At 45.2% G+C, this 16,182-nt stretch overlaps 1 protein-coding gene across 5 annotated transcripts in view; it reads right to left on the bottom strand.

Annotated features, from left to right (window-relative positions):
- Positions 1-15,964, bottom strand: part of LOC105182503 (neuroligin-1) — a 130,762-nt gene extending 114,798 nt beyond the window's left edge. For 2 of the 5 annotated variants that reach the window (XM_025297650.1, XM_025297651.1), the window contains exon 1: positions 15,060-15,964. In XM_025297650.1, coding sequence (XP_025153435.1) covers positions 15,060-15,795 — 736 coding nt within the window. In that variant the 5' untranslated portion in view covers positions 15,796-15,964. The remainder of the gene's footprint in view (positions 1-15,059) is intronic. The other 3 variants (XM_025297649.1, XM_025297653.1, XM_025297652.1) reach the window with 3 other exon arrangements.
- Positions 15,965-16,182: the final 218 nt, after the last annotated feature.

Here is a 16,182-nt window from a genome sequence, read left to right as displayed (position 1 = left end):
CGTTTCCGCCGCGCTACGGAAGTTGAATCCGGTCACGCTAAAAAAGATTATGATTTTTCAAGTCACGAGAAACGAGCGGTAGCCCGCGTTTTCGCGGTTTCGCCGTGGGGCCCTAAAGTCCTGATTTGTCGTGATTACGCGAAAGGAAAGGTCACGATAAAGTCACGAGGAAGTTCGCCAGGATTCGGAAATGGAGAATCTTTTCGAACGACCGGGCATACATCAGCGGGCAAAGTTCGGTCTTAATGTGAAAAGGTCGCTATCGCGAGCTCTTAACGAGAGATTTCAAAGTCGTTATCGTAGCGGCAACTTCAGCCGGCAAAGTTAAAAAGCCCGCTCTGTGTGTCCCTTAATTGGCTTCTATATTATTACTGGCGAGATGCCGCAACACGACAGCGACATTCGCCGGCGAGCAAGTTTGCTCTTTCCTCGGCCAGCAGAAATCTCGCCGCACGGATCGCGTCTTCAATGAGGAGATTCGTCCCCTTACGGGAAATCAGCAGACGAGTCGACATGTTTTTCTTTGTGTTCGTACACAAAGAGGACGGATCTTTCGATTGTCAAGATATGATCCGTGTGGGGACATCTTTCATCCAACAGAATGTGAGACCCGCTAAAGTCAGTGATGGTTGACGGCTTAAGCGATAACGGCAAGTCGCCGCAAGAAACGATTCGGTAATGTCAGGTTTCCGTAATGTCGGTTTCATATGATGATTATTAGCTCAAATCGTGTACGCGAATGTACCCAGCTAAAGTCAGCGAAATCCAGCTAAATCGAGTTCGTTAGAGTAACGATTTAACGTTGTCAAAATAATTCCAGCTGAACGTACTCGGCTGTATTGCCATTTCACCGATATGCCCGTCGTATTTCGGCAGGTCATGTTTATGTGTACATCTTACACGTTGAACCGCTAAGAAGCAAACTTCCGGCAGGGGGTTCATCCCTCCTCGCACCCCATCCCCAAAAAACCCAAACTAACTTTGCTTAACCTAACCTACCCTTCACACCGCTATGATATCAAGGTGAATTATTAGAAGATGCTAATATTGCCATGATGTAGCTTGAAAGTTGGGTTAGGTCAAGTTTTTTTGGAAAGGAGGGAAGAATATACCTCTCCTCCGCTTATATTATTTTTTCGTGTACTTTACTGATTATTAGTTTGATTGATTAGGTTATGTAGTTAATTCTTTCTGATTTTCGACAACTTTCAATCTTTACTGAAAGATCAATAGAACAAGATTAATCAATGAAATATTCTCCGTTGTTATCAATGACCTTTCGCCATTTATTGGGCAGCTGCCCAATAAATCCCATCACGATAGAAACTTGGTGGCTTTGAGGTTATAAAATCATCGATGAAATTTCGTACGTCGTCAACTGTTGAAAAATATGTATCAGACAGTGCGTATTGCATCGACCAAAACAAGTGAAATCAGATGGAGCCAAGTCTGAAGAATACGTGTGGGAGAACTTTCCAACCTGAATGTAAGATGGTTTCCTTTATGGCTTCTGCTGTGTGTGGTTTAGCATTGTCGTGCAGCAGGATGACTTTACTTTACTTTACGGCTGCCTTGTCCAGTAGATGGCCTTTTTCCTCAATTGCATCGTTCAAACGTATCAATTGCTCTCGGCAAATCTTTGCTTTAATGATTTTACCTGATCCCAAGAGCTCAGCATAGTACAGCACACACTCTTCTGGTTCCATCATATACAGAGATGAACTTTTTGTCCGAAACGTTTGGATTTTACTGTCGACGTTATCGGTTGACCAGGGTCTATTCATGATTTTTTGCCTTTAATATTTTCATACATAATGCATTTTTCGCTACCAGTTACGACTTTGTGCAAAAAATCTTTTTTTTTGTCGTCTGGCAAGCAAGGTAACGCATGGGATCGATCGGCGATTTTTGTTGTCAATGGTTAGCCGCGTGGAATCCACTTCCCTTCTTTCTATATCTTTCCCATACAATGTAAACGATCGCAAATAGCTTTCTGGCTTATTCCCAGCTTTTCCGCAAGTTATTGTCGTGTTTGTGCCGTATTTTTGTTCAATATATTTTGCAACTCCTCGTCTTCAAATTTTTTGCCTGACCGGGGCGTGGTTGGTCGTGAAGATCCAAACCACCATTTCGAAAATGTTCAAACAAGTTGCAGCATATGCGATCGTAGCATTTTCAGCACAAATTATTTTGGTTGCTTCAGAAATATTAAATAAAATGCGAAATGCATCGCGTATCGAATATGATCTTTGTTGATAGCCATCGTGAACACTACTGATTATTTGAGGTTATGTGTATTAAACACCAAACCATATGTCATTTCTAAAAGTTAAATGTCAACACTTTAAAAACGCAAACCAGGAGAATATTTCAATCTCAAATTTTGCTCCTAAGCTATGTAAATTTCGTCGGAAAGAATTAATTACTAGACTCAATGTTATTATTATACTATACTAATATATTATAAATAAATATATTAAGTATTTCGGCTGATTTTAGGGGTTGACGACAAATACATTGTTTATCGTTTGTTATTCATTCTTTAAATTACTTCCATCAAGATACTTTCTTGCGCTGCAACCTTTTCCCATCTTTTTGGTAATAAGTCGAGATTCCACGGTAGAAAAGAGACTTCTTCTTAGAAGCAATCCGTCCACCGTCAACTCTCCAAATTAACCGAAACACCTGATATAAAGTCAACTGTCGTTCTCCGAACTTCTTCGTTAACAATTCCTTTCGATAAGCTGACTCTTTCTAATTCGAAAAAACGATTCTTTAGCGAAAAATAATTTTTTTTAACAACAATAATTCTTTTCAGTAAACGACGAGCGATAGGGAAAATCTCACGAATATCATTCGATACACGTCAAGGCGAAGGCCACGCCTCGCTCCGAGAAAAGCGATATTTACGAAAGATTCGCTCTCACGGGAACTCGGTAGGCGATTCCAAACATTCGACCGCCAACAGCGGGCATCCTAAAGGAGCGCAAAAAGACTCAACCGCACAAGTACCCGGCAAGGCGAAGCTGGAGATCTCAGCCCCGTGGCATGCCGGGAGCGCTACGTACGAACTAGGTGAGGTTGCCAGATTTTGGTAAGTTGGTAGATTGTTGGTAAATTGGAAGGACGAAAATGTTAATGAGCAAAAAAAGAAAAAAAAGACCGTCGATCGGGGGTGGTATGCGTCTGTCGTCTTTCCGAACGTCAATTTTCAATCGCATACATTTTACATTTCATACATACATTTTCAAAGTTAGGTTGGTTAATTTTCCGTTTACTCTGAATTAATTTTAAAGTCAACGATACATAAATTCACCGAGTTTGCGTTTAAAGTTGAGTTAAAAAATTGAATTGAAGATGAAGGCGAAGATGAAGGTTAGTTATACCAAGCTATATATACTTTTTATATAATTAATCTCTTAATTGTGCATTGAATTTAGGTGAAATGATAAAAAGGTAATATTTCATAAAAGAGATAATGTATTTTCCCCTTTTGACGAAATATACATTGTTGAAGAAGTACAATAGTTGCAAGAGAAAGATTAGAGCAAATTTAAGACCAAAAGGCCCAATTGAGAACAAATAAAAACAATGACAGGCAAAATGCAGGTGGAGCGAACTGTCATTACCATTTAATAGAATTACAGAACAGCTATCAAGGAATTAATTAAACAATGTTAGCGAATGAGTAGACGGGAAGCGGAAGGACGAGCTGTGGGCAAGGTTTTATTCAAAAAGGCCTCGAATTTGTTGACAATCTATTGGCGACAGTGAGCGGTGCGTGATACCAACTGCACAATCCTAATGTCTCTGTCATCACGAACCGTTCGTCTTCGCCAGGAAATCATCGTCAGATTCGAGTCATTTTGAATGAGACTTTGTTTGCAGAGATCATCACGCCGCATCGCGCGCATCATTAGTGTACCGTTTAATTAATTCCTTATTAACTATTGTGGACCATTTCCAGAATTTAGACTTTTGGTGAATGATTTTAACTTGCGACTCGAAAAGAATTAGTAAGTTAACGTTGATGCATTTGAAAATAGGTAGCTTAAGTTGATTTAAGTTAAGTTAAAAGTTATTAACTTTTTAACTTAACTTTCGACCGATTAACTAGTTACTGCTCAAGCAACCCTATTTGTGTATTTTACTAGACAGATTCCGACAAGTCACTATGCATTAATTTTGAAGCCTCACGAAGGACGGGTTGTTTTTTTACTTATTTATTCCTTATCAATTATTTCCATCACAAAATATCCTTCACCGCTTGCTACAACCTTTCCCCACATCCGACAGGCAGCAAAAATCCGAAGCAAAAAGACTGCTTCGATGCGGTAGGGGAGGACAAACGGCGTCCTTGGCGGGACTTGAAAATTTTCGCTAAAGAAAGAAGAATGAACCTTTCCAAAGGAGGACATCTGGAAAGCCTAGCGAGCGAGACCGTACGACCGCATCGGGGAGCCTGGCGATGAACCTTTATCGCAGGACGGCCGAGGGCGCAATCGATGTCCAGCCGATGGCGCGGCCGCGCTTCCTGGGGAGTCCTCTTCATCATCAGTGTCGTCTCGCAGGCGCAGGCTCGGCATCACCGCAGCGGGCGGACGGGAACGTCGATCTGATACGAAGCCTCCTCACTCCCGCGGTGCTTGCAGCTTCTCTCTGGTGAATCGAATAATCGACTGCAATGCACTACGGAATTGAGGACGCGACGCATCCTTACACTTGCATTCCTCCACAGCATTCACTCCCCCGGGAGCGCGGGGCTTTATCTTGCCCCTCCGACGCACTCCCGGCACTCTCCGGGCCGCTTCGCGTTTCTTCCTCCTCCTCTTCTTCTTCTTCGCGCGTATGCGGCTGAGGCTGCGGTATCCGGCCCGCCATTGTACGAGCGAGCGAGGCTTCGACTCGAGGCTGCTTCCTCGTCATTCCGCGGATAAAAGTGCGCTTTATTCTTTCATCCCTCACAGCGCACGATGGATTCCTCCCGCGAGGCACGCGACTCTACGCACAAAGCCGGGGTGAGGGGGTTGCTCGCTGCTCGATCGGCGAACGACGGATGGCTGAATTTGCGATTCTTGCTCCCCCCCCCCCTCCTATTTTCTTCTCGCTCCCTTTGCCCAACGCCCGTATCTCGAATATTATTTTCACGCAAACGGGATTCCGCGATACGTGCTTCCAGTATTCCCGCCCGAAAAAGAGAGAGAGAGAGAGAGAAAGAGAGATTATATTAAAATCGCCCTATATGAAATGTTCCGGCGAACGGTCGCGCGAAGGAAAACAGCGCCGCCGAGCGGTCGCGTCGTAATTTCCGATATGGGCGACAGCGGCGCGTGCAATGGTGTCGAAAGCGGCGCGAGCTCGCGAATGTGCGGTAGTCGAGTGAGAGCGGAAGAATCGAGCGGAAAGGAGAGAGAGAGAGAGAGAGAGAGAGAGAGAGAGAGAGGGGGGGGGAGGAAGAGAGACAGAGAGAGTGTCAGGGTTACTCGCGGTTTCCGCGAGTTAAATGGGACAAACGTAGAAACGGATCGGGCGTAGGTGGGGGAAGAGGGCGAAGGGAGGGGGGTTAAAATAGTAGAATTTTTTCAACGAGCGACGAGCGAGACAAAACAGCGCGATGCAGTGGCAAAAGTGCGAAAAATTTCATGCGACCGCGAGTGATGCGAGTCTCGCTTCCGGCTCTGATTCGAAGATCAAGGTAAAATCGCACGAGAAATACACGCGACGTGACGTGTTGGCTCAGCTAATTGAACTAAACTTTCGAGTCCGCCCTGCGCAAACGGCAGATTACAAGAACATCAAAATTTCAACGGACGAATTAGGCCAGTTATTTCGCGTTACATATACAATCCTGAAATTGAGTTCGTTTAATTCGACTCGAGTTACTTCGACTGAGAGGGAGAGAAAGAGAGAGAGAGAGAGAGAGAGGGGGGGGGATTTTTAATGGAGTGGATGTATTATGAAAGTGGGTCAACAAGGATTATTAATGCGAACGTGCAGAGTCGAATGCGATTTTTCACACGCAAGGTAAGCAGAACGGCGGGCGCGAAGACTCACGGCGGATCGCGATCGCAATTCTCTCCTGCGCGCAGAAAAACTATTCAGTTGGTACGACTGAATTTCAGTGACGGCAACCTCCCGTTCCGCGGGAAATTCGGTCGCGGCAGGAGAGAAATTTCATTAGGAGCTTTCTGTTGTCTCAGAAATATATTCAGTCACCTGAAGCGCAGACGTTAATGTTGTCAAGGGTACAAGTTTCGTTCATCACAAGGATAAACGGAGCGTCCTTGTGTGCGCAAGTGGAGGGGGAAAACGCTCGCGCGGTCGGCTCGAAAATCGCGTCATTGGCAAGAAGAAAATTTCAGTTGCTTCAATCGATTGTTGACGCGAATGGTCCTTCGGCTTGCGCAGGGTTTCCCAATCTTTTTTGTATTTCCCACCCCTAAAAATTTATTAACGAACCTTCGCACCCCCTATAAAAAAAAATTATTTCTACGTTTTATGATAAAAATTAGTCGTTCGAGTTTTAAGGTAGGAAGTTAATTTATAATAATTTATTATTACACAGTATTGTTTTGTAGAAATTAACTGTCATTTTAATATTATAAAATTATTATTCGTGGCATCGAGCTTCGCATAGTGATACGTAATGAGTACGTAATGAATGAATATATACGTACAGATATGTAAAAAATATATAATTTTAATAACATTTTTTTTAATTTGATGATAAAAATGTCGGATTACTCCAGAATTCATCTGAATCATTATTAATTATAATCACTTTTCCTCGCGTCTCCAAGAATGTTCTTTCGCACCACCGGTTGGGATTCCTGGGCTTGCGAAACAGAATTTTCCGTTACTGACCGAACCTCGCGTAATTTCTAGTTGTCGCTAGAGGATATTTTTCTGCGTGTTTCGCGGTCGAATAGCAGTCACGAGTGAGCAGGGCGTCGTGAGCATCTCAACTGAAATACAGTCCACGCGCACAGTTACGCGCTCTCGTCGTCGTTACGTAATAACATAGACGCGGGATATAACCATAAAAGCATGATATCGGCACGGCGATTCGAGACGAAAGAGCCCTCAATCTGCCGGATAAGCGCGATATCACTGAAATAAGCAGGAATTCCGCGCGATGTACGACGCATTACGCATTTCTGCTTGCGCAATCTGCGCAACCCGCTCTCCCCTTATTTCGTCTCGAGGTAGGACGGTCTCTTTATTCCACTTGCGCCTCGCAGCTCTTGCGCCTTTAATACGAGATCGGCCTCACTCCTTTTTCCCTTTTTAATGCAAACGAGCTCGCGCTTTTTACCCGCGGATCCACCCCCCAACCGCTTCGCGGGATCGGGCGAGCGAGGAATTAGGAGATTCTTCGGAATTACTCGCCGTCCCCAGTTCCCTCCCGTTCCCTCCCTCTTGAGATTTGCCATATCCGTATTGACTTTTATGCCTCATAATTCGAGCGTCGATATTGCGAGCAAATTTACGGGTGATGCGTCTTTGATCGGGAGGCCGAGCCCTCCGCCGAGATATTACATTCGCAAACAGCGATTTAATAACATGTTCCATTGGTGTGCGCGCGCTCGCTCGTTGAAGGAGCTTAGATCTTGGTCTGAATTTTCCACGGTGATATCCAGAGATGGAAGATCGGAAACTAAGCTCCTTACGTGCGGATACCGCCGTTGCTGGCGAGCAGCGGCGGCATGTTGCACCTACACGTCGGCGAGACGACAAGCACGGGAAAGTCGCGGGAAAAAGCGCTCGCGCGCAAAAGCGGCGAGAGGATCGCGAGCGGCGAGCGCGGGCGCGGCCGAAGAAAGCACAACGACGGATCGTTCTCTTTAATCCGGCTGAAGCGCGTCGGATAGTTACGGCTTTTTATTCGACGATATAATGGCGGCTCCGCACGAAATATCCCATGGAGCGAAATGGAAAATTCGCGGGTTCTTCCGCGCGCGCGCGCACACATGTAAACAAGTGTCTCGGTAGATTGCGTCAACTGCTGAACAAAAAATTTCCCCACCGTTGCGCAAGCAAGCATTTCGCAATTTCGAGCGATTCATTCGAGATTAGCGAATGTTTATTAAATGCCGCGGCGTCGAGCTCTGCCGTCTCGCCGTGCTCGCCGCTTCGCGCAAACCGAGCAAGAAAGTCCCGTACCGTTTTGCGCGAATAACCAGATCTTCAGTGGTTCATTCAAGGCCATTGGTGCATTATCGCATGCGACCATCCGCCGATCCGCCCTGACTAATGACTCAAAATCCTCGTGCTTACTCGCAAAGTGGCACACGACTCTTTTGTTCAGTTTCACCCGATCGGCACGAGAGGTTCGTACATTATCGTCAACGCTTTGTATGCAGGAAAAAATTGCCTGCATTGGACTGATTTTTAATTTGCCTTTTTTTTTACAACTTGCAGATACTTGATAAAAATGGGATGAAGACTAACTGTAAGTTATCCTCGATCTGTTTGTGACGTTTCATAATTTTTTGAGATTTTTTGTACACCTTTTGCAGATGTCTTTTTTTTAAATCTCTTAAATGGTACAATTTTGACAACAAACTGCTTAAATTTCACATAGCTTCCCAAATTGCACCGTGTCTCTTTTATCGTATCAATGTGATTAATTTACGAATATTGAGGAGATAAAAATAAAATATAAACAATTCGGATAAATACGTGTTTAACTGAAATTACAGTTTGTATAAAAAGCCAAAAGTAGAATGATATTTCTAAATTGAGAAATAAATATTAAAATTACAAAAATAGAATATTTTTCAAAACTTTCAAAACTTAACTAAGAAATTAATTAAAATTACAACTTGTATAAAAAACTGAACAAAAGATTTTTTTGATTATAAAAATAAATGTTAAAATTGCTTATTAAAATAATTATCTTCTGAGACTTTTTGCACATCTTTTGCAACATCTTCTTATCTTTTTTTAAATCCCTGCAAGAGGTACAATTTTGGCAACCAGTTGCTTAAGTTCTTCGGAGTTTTCTAAATTGTATCGTGTTCCTTTATCGGATCGATGATTAATTTATGAACTCCTGAGAGGATAAAAATAAAATACAAACAATTCAAATAAATACGTGTTTAACTGAAATTACAGTTTGTATAAAAAGCCGAAGAAGAATAATATTTTTAAATTGGAAAATAAATAGTAAAATAACAAAAATAGAATATTTTTGTCTTTCGAAACTTAATCAAGAAATTAATTAAAATTACAACTTATACGAACAACTGAAAAATATTTTTTAATTATAAAAGTAAACATTAAAATTGCTTATTAAAATAATTAACTAAATCCTATTAAATTATCCATTTTTATATGAAGTTTATTCTATAGAAAATTTGATTTTTTATATTCATAGAATCATTCTTTGTACCACATAACTAAAAATTGCAGAATTTATCTATCACACCCCCGAAATTAAAATTACAGAAATGAAATATTTTCGTTTTTGAAAACTTCATTAAGAAATATACAATCATTAAACAAAAGTTTGTTTCTCAACAAAAATAAAAATAAATATAGGTAACACAAAAGAAGAAAATAAGCTGCTTTCTGTAAACTTTAAGAACAATAGTCACGGATATAGTTTTGCTTGGAAATTCCTAAATTGTAGCGATGCAATGCGGGTAATCAATAGGTGGTGCGATTCAATAGACTAGTCGTGACAGCAAAATATATACAGAATAAAATCATGTCCAAACTACGCCATGCAAATATATCCATTTTAACGTAGTATAAAAACTGCAGCCAGCTAAATTAATAAGCCTTTTGAAACTTTCGAAGTGCCTTATGTAAAAGTGGGTGGGACTTGCTTCTAAAACTAAAATAGACCTTCTCTCGCTCCTTTTTACAAGATGCTTTCGTGCATAAACATTTACTTCCCTCTATTAACTTTACGACGATAGATGAACTTTGCATAATATGCAGATGGTCTTCGGATTCTATGAAGTATAAAGATGGTACAATTTAGGAGCCAGTGCGATATCGACAACTTTCTCATATTATTCACGATCGTTGCATATATATTATATATTAATATATATATATATATATAATGTGCGCGTGAATAACTGGTCTTACGTGCGCAATCTCGGCGCGATCGCGCTTCGCAGAGGCCCAGAGCAAAGTCGCTCGCGCATTCGCGCGCAGTTTCAGTTTTAATTAATTTCGCGCCTGGGATCGATCAACGTGCGCATTGATTCGGCTTCCGTCGAGTGGCTTGATAGCGTTTGTCAATATGCTCGCAGTATCGCGCGCGCTCCCTCGCCGAGGAAGAATAGGCGAGCCCGGTGATGATGCTTGACGAGCACGAAGGTTCCTTCGTAAAAACTCGCGCCGATATATTTCCCTCTCGAGGGCGGCAGAGGGGGGAACAGGAAGGACGAAAGGAGCGTCCGGCGGGATTTACACGCAAAATTAAGAGACGTTCTTCGTCCTTCGTACGAGGACACCAGTCAATCGAGCTTCCCGTCACGCACGATATTCTCTCTCGCGCCGCTGATCTTCACGCTACGAGTTGTACATCAATTCGCGTTTACGCTCCATCTAAAAGTGTCCCCCCATCCACCCACCCTCAGCCCCTTCTTCCTCCCTCTCTCTCTTCCTCTCTTTCTCTCTCTCTCTCTCTCTCTCTGAACTCGCAATCAGTAAAGCGTCTCCATGAACCGATCGATCCGTCCTTTTGTTGCGAACGTCCGCTCTCCATCCCCGCCCCAACAGTCGAGAGAAAAGATGACGGGAAAGCGGGGGTGGGGAGGGCAGGGTGAAAAAGTGGAAGCGCCGAGTGGTCTTCTTGCTCCGGAGGAAACTCTGGCATCGCGACAGCGCGAGATCGCGGCCACTAAAATCGCCGTATCATCTCTCGCTGCGAAGCGCGATATTTTTGGCCGTCCCGCCCCGCACACCCTCGCTCTCTCTCTCTCTCTCTCTCTCTCTCTCTCGCCCCGCTTTCTGTCCACTCCCAGCGACGTCAAGCGTCGTATTAAGTGACGAAATTAGTTTGAACGGGCCGCCAGGAACAACAGGCGCCTCTAAACGCAACAAATTACAGTCGCCTTCTCACATCTTTCGACCTTTCCGCGTTTTTCCCCTGCACGCCCGGCGCGGCGAAAATGCCGGAACAACCCCTTCACACGCGGACCTTCAGTTTTACCCCCGGGCAATTTTATCGCCGCAGGAAATTTGCAAGCCGCATTTCCGGCCGGCGCGCAGCGCGTCAATTCCGGTGGCTCGATGACGGAGCCGCGGCCGCGCGGATCGCACGGGAAGATCGCTTAGGAGGGAGAAAGGGGATGAATTCTGCAGCCGTCGAGAAGAGTCCGCGAATGAACGCGTACACGCCTGCTTGTCGCGTGGAATTATTCGAGAGCAATGTCATCGTCACGTGTCACAGCGCGCGCGCCGGCGGCGCGCAGGAGGGAGGGACGAAGTGCACCCCCGAATGTCGCCGATAATCAGATTACCGCGGAATGAAATTGCGAGAGCCGGCCTCGCCGCCGCCGAAGTTGGGCAATCTCTCTAAAATTGAACGGCACATGTTGCGAAACAGTGTCACGCGCGCGGCGATGGGCGTCGGCGAACTTTGCGAGTCCGAGAAGGTACATTCCCGAGGAGTTCGATTTATGTTCCCCGCGAGGAGTTTCGCGTTTGATGGCGCGCGATCGCGAGCGAGCGGCCCGCCGCTTCCCGACGCGACCGGTCGCGTCGCGTAGTGTCGCGAATTGTCGCTGTCTCTCGCTGGCAATTTTGCTTCCAACTTGGAACGCTCGACCTCGTGCGATCGAATCAACTGCAAACAAGTTTGGCGAAATCGATCTGCAAGGCGCGAGACTCCCGCACCTCGGAGAGTCGATCTGCGAGAGGACCTTCTCTATTCTCCTCGTGTGTCCTCCACGAGGACGAGCACGGAGGATGAATACAGAGGAGGAGAACGACGCGTGAACGTTACGCTACGTATTTGCGTTAAGTGTCAAACGAAGTAACCTCACCTCGGTAAATTCTTAGGGAAAATTATTCCAATTTAGACTCGTACGCGTTTCGGGCTCTTAATCAGTTCACTTGGTGGACCCGAAATCAACGTTTTGTGTCGAAACTGGTGATAGCGAATAATTTCGTATTTTACATGAAAGTTTAACTATAGAAGACTTTTTCGATCGCTGCTGACGAGTCCAGGATAAAAGTTTCAAGATTCAAAATAGCGGATCCAGTATGGCGGCTGCGAGTGGCTAACTTTGATATTTCATTATGGATACGTATCGGACTCGGTATGTTTTTTGATCGCAGATAACGACTGTCATAAATCCGAGGTTTCCATCAGAACCATTCGGCAAAAAAGCAGTTTCCTTCGACATATTTCATCCACTAATAGCGGAAGTAAGAGTATCCATTATGGAATACTGTTAGTCATTAGAAACCGCCATATTAGGTCCACCATTTTAGATTTCGATTACAATCTCGACTAGATTCATCATCAGCAACCGAAAAAGCATATCGAATATGACCTTTTTCATAATGGAATAACAAAATTAGTCATTCGAAGCCGCCATATTGGATCTGCCGTTTTGACTTTTGAATTTCGACCCCGGGTTCATCAACAGCGACCCGAAAAACTTTCTATAAAAAAGATTTCATATAAAATCAAGAGAAGATATCAATCTTAATAAATATTTTGCAAAATCTGACAAATTGAGTATTTAAATGCTGTCACATTACATGTGCCATTATGAATTTTTTCAAATTTGTTTCCGGATTCATAATCAGCGATCCAAAAAACATGACTGTACTATGTCTCACGCAAATTCGTTGAAAATTGATAAAGCTATTCACGATGCTCATGTATAAGTCATTAGCAATTGTGGCGCTTGTTTTTTCCGCTCATGTATGATTTGGTGCCGGTGAACTGGTTAATGGCCGGCTGATAAATAAACAATTATTACCCTTTGGTCGCGTTAATCGCCGGTTTTCAAATTTCACGCTGTAATTTCAACACTTTGATCGCCACGTTGACTCCCGGTGACCCTTTAAGCGCGCCCATCTGACGGAGGCCACCAAGGGCGCACAAGTGCTCATTTGCACCATCGATCTTTGCCGATACCTACTACTCGACTCCGAATTAATCAAGTTCAATCTTCTCTTTTTTTATACAGGAAAGGAGCACGAGAAATCTTACGATGCTGGTCTGGCAAGCGATAAATAATAATAAATATCTGAATATTCATAACGTTTATCTCTCCCTCCCTCTCTCTCTCTCTCTCTCTCTCTCTCTCTCTCTCTCTCTCTCTCTCTCTCTCTCTCTCTCTCTCTCTCTCTCTTTCTCTCAAGTTTCTTCCGGGAAATCTTATACTTGTTAATAAACAGTCTGTATTTTACGGAAAAATTCGTACGATATCGTGTGAGAGTAGACACTTTTCAAAAAAAACTTTAATCCTGTCCAATTTCTTCATACATGTCACTAAATTACATTATATTTACATGTGCAATAAATATTTCTCTTGGAAGATTGAAAAAAAAAACTGCAACTGGGATTTTTTAAATATTACTTTTCCTCCCGCAAAGTTGCACTTAAATTTTGTTACTCCATTTACTTTTTACTCTGAGAGTCGATTTTTCTCTCAAATGCTTCTTCGGGATACGATCAGACGTTGATCAATTTTTCATGTTTTATTATTTTTTATCGGCTTTTCTGCCGTCACTGTAAAATTCCTCGTGCCTCTTCGTTATATTAAAAAAGGAAAAACCAAGTTGAAATTGGTGGATTCTAGAGATGTGCGAACTATTCGAATTCGAATCGAATCGAATCGAATTACATTAGATTCGATTCGATTCGAATCCGAATCCTTATGATTCGAATCTGAATAATTCGAAAATTTTGAAACGCGAAGATTCGAATACGAATCAAATACATTAGTGTTTGCGCGCATCAACTATAAAACAGACCATCTGGATCTATATGTATCCTTAACTTGTAATTAACTTATTGCAATTAACTTAAAATTAATAACTTAATTATAAATTACTTTAAATATTTAAATATATATTTTACTTTAAGATGATATTACAATATCGATATTTCCTTTCATATTAAAATCTTCCATCATTATTTGCATGTTTAATAGTCATGTTAAATTTTTTAATGACTCGATTCGATTTCATTCGATTCGATTCGAATTCGAATGAAATTTCATAGATTCGATTCGATTCGAATTAAAAAAATGAGATTCGATTCGACATAAAAATTCTTGATTCGCACATCTCTAGTGGACTCAAAATCCAGTTATAAGTCGGCGAAGATCGATGGCGCAAACGCGCATTTGTGTGCCCTTGGCGTCCTCCACCAGATGCGCGCGCTCAAAGGGTTAATTGTCCCAATATTCGCGTCAAACTTCCATCGTCATAGACGCGATAAATGAGTGCAGTTCGTGTGATACGTGTTTGTTTTCACCAGCTCTGTCTCCCTCTATCGCTGTATATTAAATCTGCCATAGATAGACCGGCGTAATAATAACCTCAACGTTCAGCACTAAGGCTACTAATATTTTCGAATCCTACAAACTCCCTCTCAGACACCAGCACAAAGCTACCCCTCTGTGACAAATGTGCCGCTTTCAGATGGAACCGTGCCGCCTATTTTGAATAATCGATAAACAATAAATCAATGTTGCACGGGGAAAACTGTTTGGCTGGACGAAGCAATTTTCTGATGGGGTAATAAGAAACGATTCGGAAATTGCGATTGGAAACACCCAGAGTTGGAGCACCGTCGAAGTTGACCAGAAATCCCAATCGCTCGCAGCAAATTCTAATAACTCGAATCGGGATTCGACCAAACACCATTTCTTGTGTGCAACGACAAGATCCTGACAACTCAGTTACCAAGACGCCATCATATCGGGGACACGGATCAATTTCCTGGTGGGGCAAGAAGAAAAACTCAGGAAACACCCCTTCGACTACTCGGACCGAGTCCTGAGGGCTCGAGACGCAGCGTCCGCCGGGTCGCCGACGGAGGACTCGCGGAGCGACGTGCTGGGCTGACTCACCATGAGGAGGTTTCGGCACGTATAGGTTCAGATACAGGCAGTCTTCGCTTTGGTTGGCCAATATGGGCGCCAGTCTCTCGAGGTAGGCGCGTCTCCGGCGCGGCAGGCTCGTGTCCGGCTCCGGCGGCCGCTGCGGGCATGCCGGCGGCATGGTGTCGGCGAACTTGGTGCCGCGCCACGGCGTGGGGGTGACCGGCGGCATGTAGCGCAGCGCGCCGAGAGGGGGCGTCGCGTACGGCACACCGTAGTAAGTCTCGACGGCCGTGGACGAGCGGGCCTCGACGCCGCGGAGGATGCCGTAGCGTGTCTTGACGGTGCGCGTGCAGTACTTCTGAGTGCCGGCGAGGGCCTCGCCGGTCGCCAGGCAGCATTGAGCGCAGAGCAGCGCCAGCAACAGGAGCACGCTCCTGACGATGTGGGCCGTGGTCCTGACGGCAGGGGCCGCGAGCACCTCCTCCTTCGCGCCTTGTCCTCGCCGGCGACGTCGTCGCTCGCCGAGAGGGTCACTCGTTGGACGCTCCTGCGGCCGCGAGGTCTCCGAGGGGCCGCCCTCGCGTCGTCCCTCGTGCCGGAGGATTCGCTGGCTCGTTCGATGCGATACGGCAAGGTCGGCTCGCGGGGGCTCGCGAGCGACATATCTAGCTGCCGGCCGCCGAGCGACGCGGAGGACGGTGTCGAGAGGCGAGAGATCCTTCCTCTTCCTCTTCCTCGGCAAAGAGGAGGAGGATGTCCGCATCGCGTCACGCCGCCGCGGACTGGCCCCTTCGGGCCCCGCATCTGTGGGGCCCTCCTGCCGATGGACGAGCCGCTTCTTCCGCTTTCGACTTCCGCTGTCTTCCCGCCGCCGCTCTCGTCCTCGTCCTCGTTCTCGTCGTCGTCGTCGTCGCGCCCTGCGCCCTTTTCCGCACCGCCGTCGCCGCCGCCGCCACCGCCACCGCCGCCGACACCGACACCGCCGCCGTCGCCGCCGCCGCCGCCGCCGTCGCCGCCGCCGTCGCCGTCGCCGCCACCACCCTTAAACAACCCCCGTCGGCCGTCCACTCCCACGTCCGCTTCGGCTTGCCGCCACCTTCAGTCTCGTTCCCTCCTCCGCGCGGCTTCCGCTCCCCGGCTCCCCTCTCGA

This window comes from Harpegnathos saltator, unplaced genomic scaffold, assembly GCF_003227715.2.
Source record: "Harpegnathos saltator strain DR-91 unplaced genomic scaffold, Hsal_v8.6 scaffold182, whole genome shotgun sequence".
Classification (NCBI taxonomy): Eukaryota; Metazoa; Arthropoda; class Insecta; order Hymenoptera; family Formicidae; genus Harpegnathos; species Harpegnathos saltator.
The sequence above is the reverse complement of the archived record's forward strand: the minus strand, read 5'-3'. Positions and strand labels throughout refer to the sequence as shown.